The sequence below is a fragment of the Crotalus tigris genome, unplaced genomic scaffold (genome assembly GCF_016545835.1).
Source record: "Crotalus tigris isolate CLP2741 ecotype Arizona unplaced genomic scaffold, ASM1654583v1 scf7180000017753.6788120, whole genome shotgun sequence".
Classification (NCBI taxonomy): Eukaryota; Metazoa; Chordata; class Lepidosauria; order Squamata; family Viperidae; genus Crotalus; species Crotalus tigris.
In genome coordinates, this window is record NW_024096615.1 from 2,871,962 (window position 1) to 2,888,661 (window position 16,700).

Below are 16,700 nucleotides of genomic sequence, written 5' to 3' on the forward strand. Positions count from 1 at the left end.
AAGGGACCTTGGAGGTCTTCTAGTCCAGCCCCCTGCTCAAGCAGGGTTCAAGAAGAGTAACAACAATTGAGAACTTTTGTTTCTTATTTGAATCCAAGATGTTATTCTTTATCTCCCTCTGTGAACAATTTTTGTGGTTTTAAAATTTGATAGATAGATAGATAGATATAGATAGATAGATAGATAGACAGATAGATAAAAATATGTTTCTCACCTAAAATCAAGAAAAAAATGTTATGCCGTCATTTCTATTATTTGCTTTTACTTTTAGACATGGGAAAAGAGGGCTTTTACCCTCTGAGGGTATGAATTTAACTATGGATTGTCCCTCTTACCAAAAAGTGTTCTTTTCTGCCATTCACAAGAATTGAAAGTATTGTTTATTCTTATTGCTTTCAAATTATGTTTTATGTTCTTTGCAAGCAACGTATGGCATATGAATATATATATATATATATATATATATATATATATATATATATATATATATATGTAGGTCTTTGGTTGTTCGGGTTTTTTCCCACGTAAAATTGGAAGTGTCTTGGCGACGTTTCGACGAAGTCCCATTCGTCATCTTCAGGCTGGTGCTTTCAGCTTCGTGCCTCGAGCAGCAATGCTGCTCGAGGCACGAAGCTGAAAGCACCAGCCTGAAGATGACGAATGGGACTTCGTCGAAACGTCGCCAAGACACTTCCAATTTTACGTGGGAAAAAACCCGAACAACCAAAGACCTACATACAAATACCCGCGAAAACCTCAGAAAACAAATATATATATATATATATATATATATATATATATATATATATATATATGTATATTCATCTGTTTATGTCTGTATATATAATACATTTATAAAATAATATATAAGCTTGAAGCAGGTACACAATACTTGATATCTAATTGCCCAAGCATGCCCATGGACATGACGGCCTAACACATTGGTGGCGAACCTATGGCATGTGTGCCAGAGGCGGTACTCAGAGCCCTCTCTGTGGGCACACGGGCCGCTGCCCCAGCCTCGCTTCCCCCATGACCTCTTCACCAGCAGCCCCCCTGGAGGAGAGTTGCCCCCGAGCGTGGCCCACATGGAGCAGCACAGCCAAGGACATGGCAGCCAGGCAGCGTAGACAAGACTCTGCCCTCACAACCCACCCTGCACAGTTGATGCTGCGGGATGCGGGCAGAGAGCATGGCCATGGTGCTGCTGGGCTACCTGGGTGATCTGCAGCGGGCCCTGGAGGCAGTGAGAGGCCCTGCAGGCAAGCGGGGTGGGGGACGGAGTGGGGACAGGGCAGGGGAGGGGATGGAGCAGAGGTGGGGCCAGTTTTTGGGCACTCAGTCTCTAAAAGGTTCGCCATCACTGGCCTAACATAACACTCTGTCTGCAATTATTAATAAGATTGTTTAATTTACATAAGCACCAATATACAAGTAAAGCATATAAAAGTTATGCTATTCTTCTGCCTAATAATTGTTTTTTACAATACAGTTAAGCTTTCACTCTGACCAAAAAATAAAATTTTATATTAGCTGATAGAAAGCTTGATCATCATTCAATGTATATCTTCTTTCAGCTTGAATATAAATATGAATATGAATAATTGAATACTATAAATACCTAGGTGATAAACAATGATTAAACTGCAAAATACAAACAGTTTTTTTTTAAAAAAATAGAATTAAGATTAACCAAATTACTGTAAACTAGTAAAACTAGTGAAAGTTGGACCATAAGAAAGGCTGAGTGCAAAAGAATTGAGGCCTTTGAACTATGGTGCTGGAGAAGATTCCTGCGAGTCCCCTGGACTGCAAGACGATCAAACCAGTTAGTCCTAGAGGAGATCAACCCTGACTGCTCTTTAGAAGGCCAGATCCTGAAGTTGAAACTCAAATACTTTGGCCACCTAATGAGAAGGAAGGACTCACTGGAGAAGAGCCTAATGCTGGGAAAGATTGAGGGCAATAGAAGAAGGGGACGATAGAGAATGAGGTGGCTGGATGGAGTCACTGAAGCAGTAGTTGTGAGCTTAAATGGACTCCAGAAGATGGTAGAGGACAGGAAGGCCTGGAGGAACATTGTTCATGGGGTCGCGATGGGTCAGACATGACTTCGCAACAACAACAGTAAATTATATGCCTTTTGCAAATTGTCTAAACCAGTGGTTCTCAACCTTTCTAATACCGTGACCCCATAATACAGTTCCCCATGTTGTGGTGACCCCCAATCACTTATACATCACCGGTTGCCAGGGCCATGTCCAAAGAAAAGGGGGAAAAAATGGCGGACAGCCTTGTTTGGCAACCCCCGTGAAATGGTCGTTCGACCCCAAATGGGGTCCCGACCCATAGGTTGAGAACCACTGGTCTAAACATAGGAAGACTAGAAAGTAAATATAGTTCAACAGAAGTGCATTTCAAATCTTAGAAACAATACAGGAAAATGTCTTCTCCTGTATGCAAGATAAATGAAACTCTATCAGTGGATCTAAAGTTCAAATACTTTGGTCACAAAATCAGAAGAGAAGACTCATTGGAAAAGACCCTAATGTTGGGAAAGATTGAAGGCAAAAGGAAAAGAAGATGGCAGAAGATGGTTAGATAGTATTATTGATGCAGTGGACGTGAGTGTGGTGTGGTGTGCTATGGTCCATAAGGTCGGGAAGAGTCAGACATGACTTAGCAACTGAACAACAACAAAATCAGTGGATCCATGGGGGGGGCAGCTGTTAAGAGAAACGGGTGTGTTGAACGACTCTCTGGATTGTTTCCCCCCACTTCTGACCGTTTGACGGACTTTTCAGGGTCCCAGGTCCCTTGGAGGGGGACCGGAAAAAAGAGGTGTCCTAAGGAGCGATCTCTGGCAGAGGTCAAGACCAGCGAATTCAGGAGAAGCCTTGGAAAAGTCGGAGGAAGGAGATGGCCCATAATGGTGGCCGCGAAGAAAGGACAGCTGACAGCGGGTCAAAAGATAGCGGCGAAATAGCGGGACAGAGACGTGACAGATCCAGTGAAAAGTAATCCTGACAGTAATCCTGATGATTCAGTGGAAGTGATCTGGGACGAAAAAACTTGTTGGAGGATTTCTAAAAAGGAAGGAAGAATAAAGGAGCCCAGAAGAGAGAGAGGAGAGAAGGTTTTTTTTTTGTTGTTTTCTCTTCTCTCCTGAAATAGCAGCAAGAAAAAAGTTTCAGCGCAGAAGGTTTGCTTGCATTGCGGAATTGTAACGGCTGGAGAAACTCAAAGTGAAGAGAAGGTTCTTTTTTTCAAAAAAAGAGAAGGAAAGTTTAATCACGAGAGGCAAATGCACTTCAGCTATAAAGTGAAAGTGCTAACGAAGCTGAGGAAGTAGACATTTTGAATTAAGACTGTAAGCTGAATACCAGAGCTAAAGGCAAGAGAGATACCTGCTGGCTGAACAGAGAACAATTCTAGAAGGGGAAAAAAATAAAGAGGAAATAACAAACCTGTGACTTTAAAGTACATTTAGTTCTCTCTGCAAGTGTAAATTAAGATATTTGAGTAAAAACTTTCTGACTTTAAGGTCTGAAAGGAACTATAGGGAAAAAGTATATGAGGAAATTGTGAGTATAGCAAGGGTGAAAAACTATATATATTTATTGAACTTTTTGAAATCATTGACATCTATTTTAACTAAAATAATGATTGTTAATTATACCTATTGATACGTTTATTGTGAATACTGATTGCTGCAAAATATTGGTGACCCAGATTTATAATTTAAATAATTTAATCTAATAATAAGTACCTAAAATTAACTAGTTAGTTAAGTATTTATCTATGTCTGTTTTAAAACGCTTTAATATTCACTGTTAAGTATATTAATACCTGTATTTAATATACCTAATTGACAACTTATTATTATATACAAAACGTAACATACTTAAATCTAATTATGATAACCTTGATATACTGGAGAGAAATATAAAAACTATAAATAAGTGGGGAGGTTGGTTTGAAGAATTGAGAAAGATGACAAGTATTCCCAATCTCACGAGAGTTGGAATAGGAAGGAAACAGACAACACAAACCATAACAATGGAATCAAGCCCAGTAGGCAAAGATCTCTGGAAAAGGTGACACAAAGAGATAGAGCGAACTCATTTAAAGACCTACAATTAATGCTGCAATCAATGCAAGAGGTAATGTGTAAAAACCATGAAGACCTAAAAAAAGAAATAGGGGAAGTAAGAAATGATACAGGAGAACTTAAGGAAAAGATGAAGTCAATGGATGTGAAATTTGATTGTTTTCAGCAACAGATTATGAAAAATGAACAAAAGTTACAGGAGATGGAAGAAAGAATGTAAAAAGAAGAAAAGAGAGTAGATTAAATGAATGAGAGGTTAATCCAGCAAACAGAGAATTGGAATCAACAGTCATCTCCCTGGAATTAGAGAAGGCTGCCCATTATCTATGGTTCCAAAACATTAGAGAGACGAAACGCGAAGATCTACCAGTGATGATGACAGACCTACTGGCGGGAGCTTTATGGACTGGCAAAGAAGAGATGGCGAATGAGATCGATGAAATCTATAGGATTCATATGAATTATGCGAGACGACACAATCTCCCTAGAGAAGTCCACATTAGATTTGTCAAGAAATCTACTAGAGATGAGATACTACTTAGGACTAGAGACGATCCACTAGAATATGAAGGCAGGTAATTAACTGTACTTAAGCAAGTACCCAGAAGGGTGAGGGATTTGAGAAGACCCTACCAACGAATAACCTCCAAATTGAAAAGAAAAAATATTAATTTCAGATGGCTGGCACGGGAAGGGATTATGGTGGCATGGCAGGAAAAAAGGCTTCGACTAGATACAATAGATAAAGCAGAAGAATTTTATAGACAAAATTTTGGTAGTGAGGAAGAGTTAGTGGAAAGAGGAACAAGAGGAGAAGGTGAGATATTAGCGCAGGCCACAGAAGGAAAGGAATCACAAATCAAAGACAAGGGAGCTGGGAAAGGAGAGGATATAGATAATGAAAAAGATAATGAAAAATATGACGAGGATAGACCCAAAGAAGTTAAAGAGGCTAGACCGACAAGAATGCTAGTGGAAAGAGAAAAGGAACCACAAGTTAAATAGTCTAGACCGACAATAATAACAAGATCTAAATATAGATAAGGAGACAAAAGAGGGAGCTGAGATTCTATCCCTGAACGTTAATGGCCTCAACTCCCCACTAAAAAGGAAAAAATTTCTAAACAAACTTAGCAAGATGAATTTGGATATAATAATTTTACAAGAAGTCCATATAAAAAAACAACATCAACATTTACTAAATTGCCCCAAATTGGGAAATATGTTTGCATCACTGTCACAACAAAAAAAGGGAGGAGTTGTAGCATATATTAAACAAGAAATTCCGATGAAACAAATTTACATAGATGAAGATGGTAGAATTCTAATAATAGAAGTAATATTGAATAAAATAAAAGTAGCCTTCGTGGGAATCTATGCCCCGAATGAGGGGCAGAAACAATTTTATTAAAAATTACTTACTATCACTGGTGAGTTTGAATATGAGAATATCTGTATAATGGGAGATTTTAATGCAATTGCGGATAGACACCCAGATTAGAAAAGTGATAAGATTAGAAAAGGAATTAGAAGAACACTACCTAGTACTTTCCTTAAAATGGCGGAGGAGTTCAATATTCAAGATAGCTGGAGGGAGAGGAATATAGGGAAAAAGCAATATACTTATTACTCGGGTCAACATCTATCATGGTCCAGAATCGACATGGCGTGGCTATCAATAGATTTAAATTCGGAAGTGGAAGACATTACAATCGACACAAACTCTTGGGCGAACCACAACCCAGTCAGAATTAGATGGAGAGGACAAAAGAAAATAAGGAGATGGACTTTGAAAAGAGCAATTTTAAAACATAATGAATTTAAGTTGAAAATGGAAGACCAAATGGGCCTGTTTTTCTAAATGAACAAAAAGGAAGATACAAACTGCCAAAACCTATGGGACACAGCCAAAGCCTACGTGAGAGGTGTTGCAATTGCTTACATGGCCAGGGAAAATAAAACCAAACTACAGCGACAAAGAAATTTAGAAGAACTTAGTAGAGCTGAGAAAAAACTACAAAATGAACCACAAAGATGTGACTTGAAACAACAAATAGACCTAATTAAACACAAGATGAACACCACTGAAAAGGAACAACTGGCACAGCAAATAAAACACACCAAGCAAAATTTTTTTGAAAATGCTAAGAAACCGGGGAGATGGTTGGCCTACAGAATAAAGAAACATAATGATAAAAAGAGGATTAGTAAACTATACAATGAAGAAGGTGACATTATATACCAGAATGAAGGGAAGAAAATCGTGGCCTATGAGTTCTATAAGAAACTTTACGAAGATGAAGAACAGAAAAATAAAGATAATATACTAAAATATTTGCAAATAGCTTAATTACCGAAGAGATCAAAAATATGTTGAATAAAGAGATAACACCTCTAGAATTATCAGATGCAATTAAGAAACAAAAAAACAACAACAAAGCCCCAGGTCCTGATGGTTTACCAGCAGAAATATATAAAATTTTACAAAAATCTTTAAGTCCAACATTAATAGAACTATTTAATGAGGTCCTAAAAATGCGAAAATACCGGCTTCATGGGAAGAAGCAATCATTACATTGATTCCCAAGGAAAATTCAGATTTGGCATTTATTAAAAATGATAGACCTATCTCATTATTAAATTTGGATTACAAAATTTTTATGGCCATAATGGCTGAGAGACTTGAAAGATTCTTACTAGAATTTATACATACAGACCAAAATGGCTTCCTACCCAAAAGATATATAAGAAATAATGTTAGGATTGTATTAGATGTATTGGAATACTATGAGGTCCATAATGAAAAACAAATGGGACTAATTTTTCTTGATGCGCAAAAAGCATTTGATAATGTTAAATGGGACTTCATGCTTAACTCATATATATGGATTTTGGGGAGAACTTTATAAATATGTTTAAAGCAATCTATTCCAAACAGGCAGTTAAAGTAATAATCAATGGAGAAACAACTGAAAGTTTTCAAATTCAAAAAGGCAGAAGGCAAGGTTGTCCACTATCTCCATTACTGTACTTTCCCTGGAGGTATTAACTAGAATGATTTGGAAAGATGAGCAAATCAAAGGATTGGAGATTAAGAGAGAAATATTTAAAATGCAAGCCTTTGCAGATGATCTTGTTTTTATAATTGAAGAGCCCCTACAATCAGGGACAAGACTAATGGAAGTACTGGGTGAATATGGGGAAATAGCAGGCCTAAAGATAAATTAAGAAAAAACTAAAATGCTTGCTAAGAATATGACTAGAGCACAGAAAAATGAATTAGTTGATAGATTACGCATCCAGACTACAAAGAAAATAAGATATCTAGAGATACAATTAACAGTTAGATGTACCACATTTAAAGGAGATAATTATAATAAATTAATGGAGCAGATTAAAATTGACCTGGATAGGTGGATAAACCTACAGCTTTCTTTTATGGAAAGAATTGCTGTAATTAAAATGAACGTGCTACCCAAAATACTATTTTTGTTTCAATGCATACTGATCAAATTAGATAAGGAATTTTTTCAAAATTTCAACCATATCATACTCAAATTTATTTGGCAAGGGAAAAAAGTGAGGATTAAATTAAAATTATTGCAAGATTCTAAGGAGAGGGGCAGATTCAGTCTCCCGGATTTGGAAAAATATTATCAAGCTACAATATTAATATGGGTGTGGGACTGGATACAATTAAAAAATAGGAGATTATTATGATTGGAAGGCTATGATATGCAGATTGGGTGGCACGCCATATTATGGGATGAGAAATGTAAGATTCACCAGTACTTCCGGAGGCATATTAGACGAGCGTTAATAGATGTGTGGGTTAAAATCAGGCGACAAAATTATAGGCAAATTCCTAACTGGATTTCAACATTGGAAATGCACATACATCCAATGTTCATACAACTAGGGAAAGTAATAACGTATAAAAACATATTAGACGAGAGGAGAATTGAAATCAAGGGAAAATCTTCAGGATGAAGGAATAGAACTTGGAATGGTGGGCTTATCTCCAATTGCAATCAAGATATAGGAAAGATAAGACAGATTGGGGTATAAAAACAGAGTCGACAGAGTTAGATAAAATATTACTAGGAACCAAAGATAAAATGATTAAAAGAATATATCACTATCTTCTAGACCAGGCAATGTATGAAGAGCAGGTCAAGGAAACTATGTTAATGTGGAATAGGGATTTTGGCTTTAATATTGATCTGCATATCTGGCAAGAATTGTGGGGAAAAAACAGGAAACTTACCTTAGCTACTTCTTATAAGGAAAATCTTTATAAAATGTTTTACAGATGGCATTTCCCACCCACAAGGTTAGCCAAAATGGGCCCAAATCTTTCACCTATGTGTTGGAAATGTAAAATAGCAATAGGGACCTATTACCACATGTGGTAGGAATGTCCTAAAGCCTGTGATTATTGGAATAGGATAAGAAAATGGTTGAAAGAAATATTAATGTTGGAGATAGAGCTAAAACCTGAACTCTTTCTATTGGGCATAACCACAGATAAATATGAAAAGGGAACAGTCTACTTGATGTTGCACATCTTGACCGCTGCTAGATTGGCGTTTGCACAAAAATGGAAGAACAAAGAAAGTCCCACAGATGAAGAGATACTGCATAAGATACTATCTTGTGATGAAATGGACAGGATTACGATGGAATTGAAAGATAAAAGCGGATCAGAATATTTTGAAATCTGGGATAAATTGTACTATTGGTGGGAATCGAGGGTTATAGATTAGCGATTGGAAATATATATATTCTTAGGTTAGCAAATAGAGAAAATGTATTATAAATGTATAAGTATTGTATAATAAGTTTATATATATTTATAGAGACAAAGAATGGAATGTAAGAGGAGAAATAATTTGATAGAAATGTTTAAACTGGAATGTTAGTCACGTCCAATGTTTTCTTTCTTTTTTAATTGTATTATAAATAAAAAACTTTTTTAAAAAATAAAAAAAATCAGTGGATCCATCATTAAAAGAAATTCTTCCCTAAAGATCTTGTTCACTGCACTGCACCTAACCATTTGGACTTTAAAGGTACATGCCAATGTCTGAAATTGTGCCTGATATTCAAGTGGAACTCTTACAGATATATAATTCTTTTACTTTGCATTAGTTAGCAGTTTAGCTGTTATGTACCAATTTCAACTTCGATTAGGGAGGGTAAAAGTGAAATGAATTAAGTTATTGGAGAAAAGAGAATCCCAAAGTCAAGGATTCTAATGAAAAATGGAAGTGAATAGCCTATGGAGGTTAAAAAAAAAAGGATAGAGCAATGGTTCTCAACCTTTCTAATGCCGTGACCCCATAATACAGTTCCCCATGTTGTGGTGACCCCCAGGGGCGTGGCCAACTGGGTGTGGCCACCAATAAGAGGGAGTAGGACAGCTAGGGAAAAGGGAAAAAAATGGCGGACAGCGTGGTTTGGCGACCCCCGTGAAATGGTCGTTCGACCCCAAATGGGGTCCTGACCCACAGGTTGAAAACCACTGGGATAGAGAAATAAGAAACAACTAAACTGGAACTGTGGAAGAAAGAAAATGAGTTGGCTCTCCAAGAGAGTGAGATTTGAGAGGTGAATTTCTTTACAGAAATATGAAGATACATTTACTGGCATAGACAGAAACAAAACTGAGCAAGTTCACTGTCATACAAAAAGGTGCATTCTTACTTTCTTTCCCCAATTATTTTATACATATATTCCTGTTTTCTGCTTGTTAGCTGCCCAGAGTTATTTGATCAAAATTTACATAATAAAAAACATAATAGACAAAGTGACTTTTTTTTTAAACTGAAACCTGGGTTCAAACAAGTGGCTTTGGAGTCAGAATCACTTTGGTTTTATTCTGTACTTAGTTTCTTGGACAAATGATTTGCCTTTAAGTTTTGCCACTTCTATATGGGCATTAGTACAAACATTATAGCAACTGTTATGTTAATGCACATGATCTTTTGATAACCATTTTATAATAGCACCCACACTTTTTCAAAGTCTGAAATGTGTTTATAATGCTGCAAGTTATAAGAGAATTTTTAACTACAATAGATTCAGAACAGGTATGAATCTATTGTAGTTGCATAATTGAACTGGGCAGAAAATATTGCTGATAATTTTTTAAAACATCACAAATGCGTGTGTGCATGTATGTACACACACACATCTATCTATCAACTTGGTCTGAATATTCAAAGTCTGAGAGTGCCAAGGAAATAACAAATAATGATATGGGTACAAATACGTCAAGATCTCAGTATTAATAGCTGTGAGTCCCCGGTGACAGAAAACAGAATTGAACCTCTCTGCACATGGATCACTTGCTTTATATATTTAAGTAAAGCACTTCTGTTTAATTTTATGGATTAAATGCTAAGTACTGTCCTAGGTTACTACTGGATGCAGAATTTGATCTCAAAATTTGATCTCTAGCTCTGTTAAGAAACAGCTGTGAGAAATGGTCCTTTGAAAGAAAGCATGTATTGCCATTGTAAATCAGTAACTTTTTAAAATAATCGCGGGATGAAGGAGGTAAGTATAATATGAAAATATTATATTTTAATTATATTTACACACTTGTATAATCATGTAAAGCAGAGTTCCTCAACCTTTCTGGGTTAATGGCCCAGGGGGGAGGGGAAAAGAGACGATGGTCTTGTGGAAGGGGCAGGTGCGTGTGCACCCGCACAAGCATCCATTGCTCATGTGAGTGGAGTAGAGAGCACAAGAGAGGCCCCAAGCACTTGTGCAAGTGTGGTCCTGAGTGCCTGCCACGCTCACATAAGACCCCGAGCTCTCGTGCGAGGCCCAAAATGCTCACAAGTGAGGCCACTTGGACAAACAAAGTCCTTGAGTGCTTGCATGGGAAGCCCTGACCACTTGTGTGAGGCCACAAGCACCTGCAATGCTCATGTGAGTAGGGCTGTGCGCATGCATGAACACACACCAGCCAGCCAGTCATGCAATCTGGTTGCAAATAGGCCACAGACCGGTAGTAGGCTGTGACCCACAGGTTGGGGACCCCTGATGTAAAGAAGCAGGGAGTAGCTTATTGTTACTGACTAGGAAATTCTAATGACATCAATTATCTGCATCAAGAGAGGCTCTGCTATTGTCAGCCTCCCTACCGGATTTCGCACGAAGAACACACCGATGAGATTCTTGAGTGGAATCAGCTCCGGTTTACTTCAGAGAATGCAATGACGGTTAACACAGACAAGTGGTGCACTAGCTCTGTGCTATACAAAGTTTGCGCTGGGAGCAACTGCCTCCCAGCGTTATTTAAGTACACTTACACTTTTACCCCACCCTAGATGATTATGGACCACACCTTCACCACACCCGTGCTCATTACCCTACACCTGCACCAGCCCCGTCTCCACCCTCCTGGCCTCCAATCAGCGTTTAAATCACTCTTCGAAGCAATCTTCTTCCTGACACCCTGTGTTAGTATTGCGATCCGTGGTTCGCCTTCCATCAGCTGACTTCAATTCTACCGCTGATCAGCTGTTCGACGGGATTGAGGTGGATCTGCGCGTGTGTGACAGTCCTTCTGCCCCGTAGTACTGCTGAGGCTCCGTAATGTTTGTTTGTGGGAACGCTGCGCCGCCTAACATTCTTCCCTCTTGGCCAGTAGGTTGGTTCCCCCCCTGCTCGTGTGTCAAGCCCGGGAGGGCTTGACAGCTATATTTTTCTAGTTTATGGACTAACAAACCTGCTCCACCTTTGCCTCCCAAATTACCAATAACCATGTTTTTCACTTTTTTTAACATCAAACAGCAGAAGCTTGAAATTTTCATAACCTCATCAGCCACCACTCATCTTTCATAATTATTCATCTCCATCCAGTATTTGCTATTTTCCTCTCTCCTTATAACTGTTTTTGGATAATCAGATAATTTTTAAAAGTTCTAAAATACAGGGAGAGAAAAATATATTTTTGATTGTCTACATTATCATTGCTAATATTTTCAAAAATAATAGAGAGTACTTCCTGACCTCTCATTCTATTTTGATCAACAGTATATATGTGATTTTCTAATATCACAATATAAATGGACTTGTCCATGTGTGCACGTATGTGTACACAGCACAGTATAACAGAGTTTCTCAATAAAAGTAAAACAAAATCTGGCCCATTTTTTTTTCTTTTCAACTGATGACACAAAATATATTCTCACAATTTGTGCAACTCCTTGCTATTAATATTTGGTCAGTTTGAGCATCCCATAACATGTGAGACATTTTATCTTACCAGGATTAAAAACCAACAGCCAACACTTCCCATCTCCCTACATATCCAGAGGTGGGAAGCAGGCAGAAAGAGCATCTTATTCTAGCCACAAGTTTTAAGTTCACCAAGGGGAATTCTCCTTCAGCCAGAGAGTGAGATTTTTATTGAAGTAAAGAAGAGAAAGGATGCAAAATGGATCTGTTACCTTTCCCATAGAAAAGAGCAATCGATAGGCCTGCCCCGATGGCTATGGTGGTGGCAGTCGCCGGCTACCCTGTTCTGATCTACCTTTCCTGACCCGAGCTGTCTTACCCCCGCCGCTGCCTCCCCCCATCCTTCCCCATTCCTGCTTTGCCCAGTGAAGTGGCTGTCAGGCCAAGCCTCTTGCCTGCTCACTCACCGAGTGGAGGTGCCCTTTCTCACATCGCACATCATGCACTTGAAGGCCTCGGCGCTGTTCCGGAAGGTGCACACACTGCAGTCCCAATAGCCCTCGTCGGAGGAGGGTTTCTGTTGCCGCTTCGGCCTACCCAAAAAAGCGGCGGGGCGGGGGAGGGAGAAGAAGAGGAGAGGGAGGACGAGGAAAAACGGAAGGAAATTTAAGACACAAAACAAGGCATCGCTGCGGCCGCCCTTTGCCCCCCTCCCTGCTTCCCTTCAGGGCCTCGCTTCGCCTCGGCCGCCGCTTCCAACCAACTACCTTATCTCCTCCTCCTCCTCATCACCATCGCTTCTGCTACGTTGGGGGGCGCCAAAGACTTTGGCAGCGGAAGACGGGGGGAGGGAGAGAGGAAAGAAGTGGGGAAGCCGGCCTCGCAGCCCCGCCGCCTCTGCCTGCCGTTTACTGACCGGCCTGTCCGTGGAGGTCCTGTCTGCCTACCTGTCTGAGAGCTTGCCCTCCCGCTCGCCTTTCCGCCCTCCTCACCTTGTGGGGCTCTTCTTGTCTCCCATGCCGACTACAGACGCGTCTCTAGACCGGCGCGGCCCTTTGTGTATTTGTTAATAAGGAAGAGTGACCGAAGACTCAGAGAGGCGGGAGCTGGCACTCAGGCGGAGGGACTTAGTGAAGCAGCAGCAGGAGGAGGAGGAGCCGCTGCAACCACTGTTGCTGCGGCGAACAGCTATCGCCTGCCGCCTGCTCCCAAGCGCGGCCACCGCCACCTCCAGATGTCGAGGAAAATCCTGCTGCTGCCGCCCCCTTGCTCAACCCGACCTTGTGCTCCCCCTTTCTTCTCACTCACGTGTTCCTCCCATCGCCAACCAGCGTCAGCCCACAGCCAAGCCGAGGCGTCCCAGACGGCGGCCGGGGGCAAAGAGGAACGGTTTTTGCCTTGCTCAGGCGGTGATGAAAAGGAGTCTTTCTGGGGCCTGAAGCACCGCCGCCGGTTTTCCGTTTTGCGCAAAGACGCGCTCGCCTTGCTGGAGATAGGTCTCTCCCCCTATCGTGAAGCCGTATTCTTCCCTAGGTCAAGCCTTTTAGCGAACGGTTGCCCTGATTTCCAACTTAAACACAGTCGCTCATTTGGGCTAACGTCTCCCAGCATGCCCACGCTGTCAACCCAAAATCATACCGTTGGATGCCATATAAATCCGGAGTGACTCTGTTCCACGTTTATACCGGTAAGGACTACAATGTTGACTTCAGCTGTTTATGTAATTGGGTCCCCGAATGCCTGAAATTATCTCCCTCCAAGACATGTACGCGCATCCCGCTCTTGTACAGCTGTCAGATCTCAGCTAAGACAGGATCAACTTGAGTGAAGGATTATTTAACAATACAAACAACGAAATAGGATTGTGGTGAAGTAACTGATCTGCCTTAAGCAATTGTTATCATGTAAGTAAGGGGAGTACATCTCATCCCTTTCCATATTCCTTGAAGAAATCACAGAACGTAAAATGTAATATCGGCAGATATACCATTATTATTTAGAATTATTACCGAAAGTAATGGTTGTAGCATCAGTTCACTATACTTAACCATTTCAATTTTTAGTAGATACATTATTTTAATATTTTCCTGGATCAATTATGGATTCTTCCACATTTGCCATTAACCATGGCATGAACATAGTTCATGGCATGTGATTTTTTTTACCTCATGACGTCTTTGTCTCATCCCCAGGCCTATCTAAGGCAGTTTTAAATTAGCCTTTAATCTATATCAATGTTTTCCCTCTTCAATTGTGTTATGGATACGATCTGTCATGCTTCACCAATCTTTTGGTTACAGATGCAGCCAGGGATTAGAATCTGCTGCATTCCTATTGGTCACTTTAGGCTACAAATATGTATTTCCCCCCCTCCCCGCTTCAGACACTAGGCCAGGGGTCGGCAACCTAAAAAGGTGAAAGAGCCACTTGGACCCGTTTCCCTCACAAAAAAAAAAACCCCTGGGAGCCGCAAAATGTGCACATGCGCATGCATGCACACTCACGTAACGGAGCTTGATTGAAGAGGAGCCTAAGGCGACACAGGCACTGGCCTTGCCCGCGTCCAGCTCTGGTATGGACAGCTCTGCCATCCTGGCTTCTCCTCCCCTCAGAAAAGACTGCTCTCTCCCCTTTGCTGAAGTGGCGAGCGGGGGGGCTTGCCTTGGGCACGGCAGGGCTGCTGGAGGCTGAGGCCCCCAAAGGCGCGGACCAGGCTATCTTCCATAGCGGCAAGAAGGCGACCGCGGGAGCAACAGCCTGCTCATCTCCCACGGCGGTAACTGCGCAGCCATCTGGTGGTGTTTACACGGCCTTCCACGTGACTAAGATAGGCAGTGCTGCCCCGCTCCGCCCCGCCCTAGTTTCCCCAGAGCAGAATTGGGACCGCGCCAAAGGAGCCAGCTGAAAGTGGTGCCTTGGACTACCCCTCCGAGGACGGCACTTTGGAGGAAGGCCGGAGCGTGACACCCTTGCCAGAGAACTAGTCAGCCCCACTAACTAACATGTGAACCCCACGCTAAGAACAGCCCTGCATAAACTAAGCTCAATCGGACAGGAAAGTTCCAATCTGATGGAGGCTCCTGCAAAGTCAGCTCTGTCATTAGGATCACGCAGTTCAGTGGGCTTCGCCCTCCCCCCCAAACTATTAATTCAAAACCAGGCAGTGCTTGGCTTGCAATCGGTTGCACAAAACAGATGGATAGGATTGCAGCCAACTCTGGTCTCCACCCAGGCGGGCGGGAGAAACCCTGAAACCTTTTGCGTTCCTTTGCAAAGAGAAGATGCCGGTGGTGCATGGCCCGGGGGGGGAAAGACAGCTCCAGAGGGAGGCAGCCATGCAACCAGAAGCCGGCGGTCCCAGCGGAGCAGCATGGGAGACCTACTGGTTGGTGTGGGAGACTCCAGCATTTCCAGTGAGCAAGGCCTGGCGTCTGCAGCCCAGTTCCGCACCCTGACGACCAGCTGGACCAGCTTTCACTTCTTTTTTGCAAATGAACACAAAAGGTTTCGGGGTTTGGCTCACCGCTTAGTTCGTGCTGCCCAGTGTCTGCCTGCCTGCCTGTTTGCAGGCCTCCGTGCTCCTTCCCCGAAGCATGCAATTGCTCAGAGCCCGTCCCAAAAGGTGCTGTTTCTCTGGCAGGAGCCGAGTTTGCAAGCCTCGTTGGCAAGCTGAGAAAACCGAAGGTCCGGAGGATTCCCTCCTGCTGCGGAGCTGCAGTGCCTGGCCCTGGGCTGATAGGGGAGGGGGTGGGGGGTATCCAGGGCCTAAAAAGTCCTCTAGGACAGGCTCGGGGCCAGCCCTCTTTCCCCGGCCACAGGAGAAGGGAAGGCGCAGGCTCTCCACCCGGGCGGGCAGGCGAGAAAAACCCCGAAAGCAGGAGGGAATCCTCCGGACCTTCAGTTTTCTCGGCTTGCCAATGACGCTTGCAAACTCGGCTCCTGCCAGGGAAACAGCACCTTTTGGGATGGGCTCTGAGCAATTGCATGCTTTGGGGAAGGAGCTTCCCTGGCAGGAGCCGAGTTTGCAAGCCTCGTTGGCAAGCCGAGAAAAACGAAGGTCCGGAGGATTCCCTCCTGCTTTCGGGGTTTTTCTCACCTGCCCGCCCGGGTGGAGAGCCTGTGCCTTCCCTTCTCCTGAGGCCAGGGAAAGAGGACCGGCCCCGAGCCCGTCCTGGAGGACTTTTTAGGCCCTGGATACCCCCCCACCCCCTCCCCTGGTCGTCGGGGTGCAGAACCACCAAGCCTTACTCACTGGCAACGCTGAAGCTTCCCACGCCGACCGATAGGTCTTCCATGCCGCTCCACTCAGACCACCAGCTTCTCGCTACAGGGCTGTCTCCCTCCGGAGCTGTCTCCCCCCCCCATCTATGTCGAGCCCAGGGCGAACAGTGTC

At 42.3% G+C, this 16,700-nt stretch overlaps 1 protein-coding gene across 3 annotated transcripts in view; it reads right to left on the minus strand.

Moving 5' to 3' along the window:
- Nucleotides 1-13,730, minus strand: part of YAF2 (YY1 associated factor 2) — a 64,850-nt gene extending 51,120 nt beyond the window's left edge. Inside the window, exons 1-2 of one of the 3 annotated variants that reach the window (XM_039340687.1) lie at nucleotides 13,616-13,730; nucleotides 12,775-12,900 (exon numbers count right to left, since the gene is read on the minus strand). In XM_039340687.1, coding sequence (XP_039196621.1) covers nucleotides 12,775-12,809 — 35 coding nt within the window. In that variant the 5' untranslated portion in view covers nucleotides 12,810-12,900; nucleotides 13,616-13,730. Of the gene's footprint in view, nucleotides 1-12,774; nucleotides 12,901-13,254; nucleotides 13,590-13,615 lie in introns of those variants that run through there. The other 2 variants (XM_039340685.1, XM_039340686.1) reach the window with 2 other exon arrangements.
- Between the last annotated feature and the right edge of the window lie 2,970 nt (nucleotides 13,731-16,700).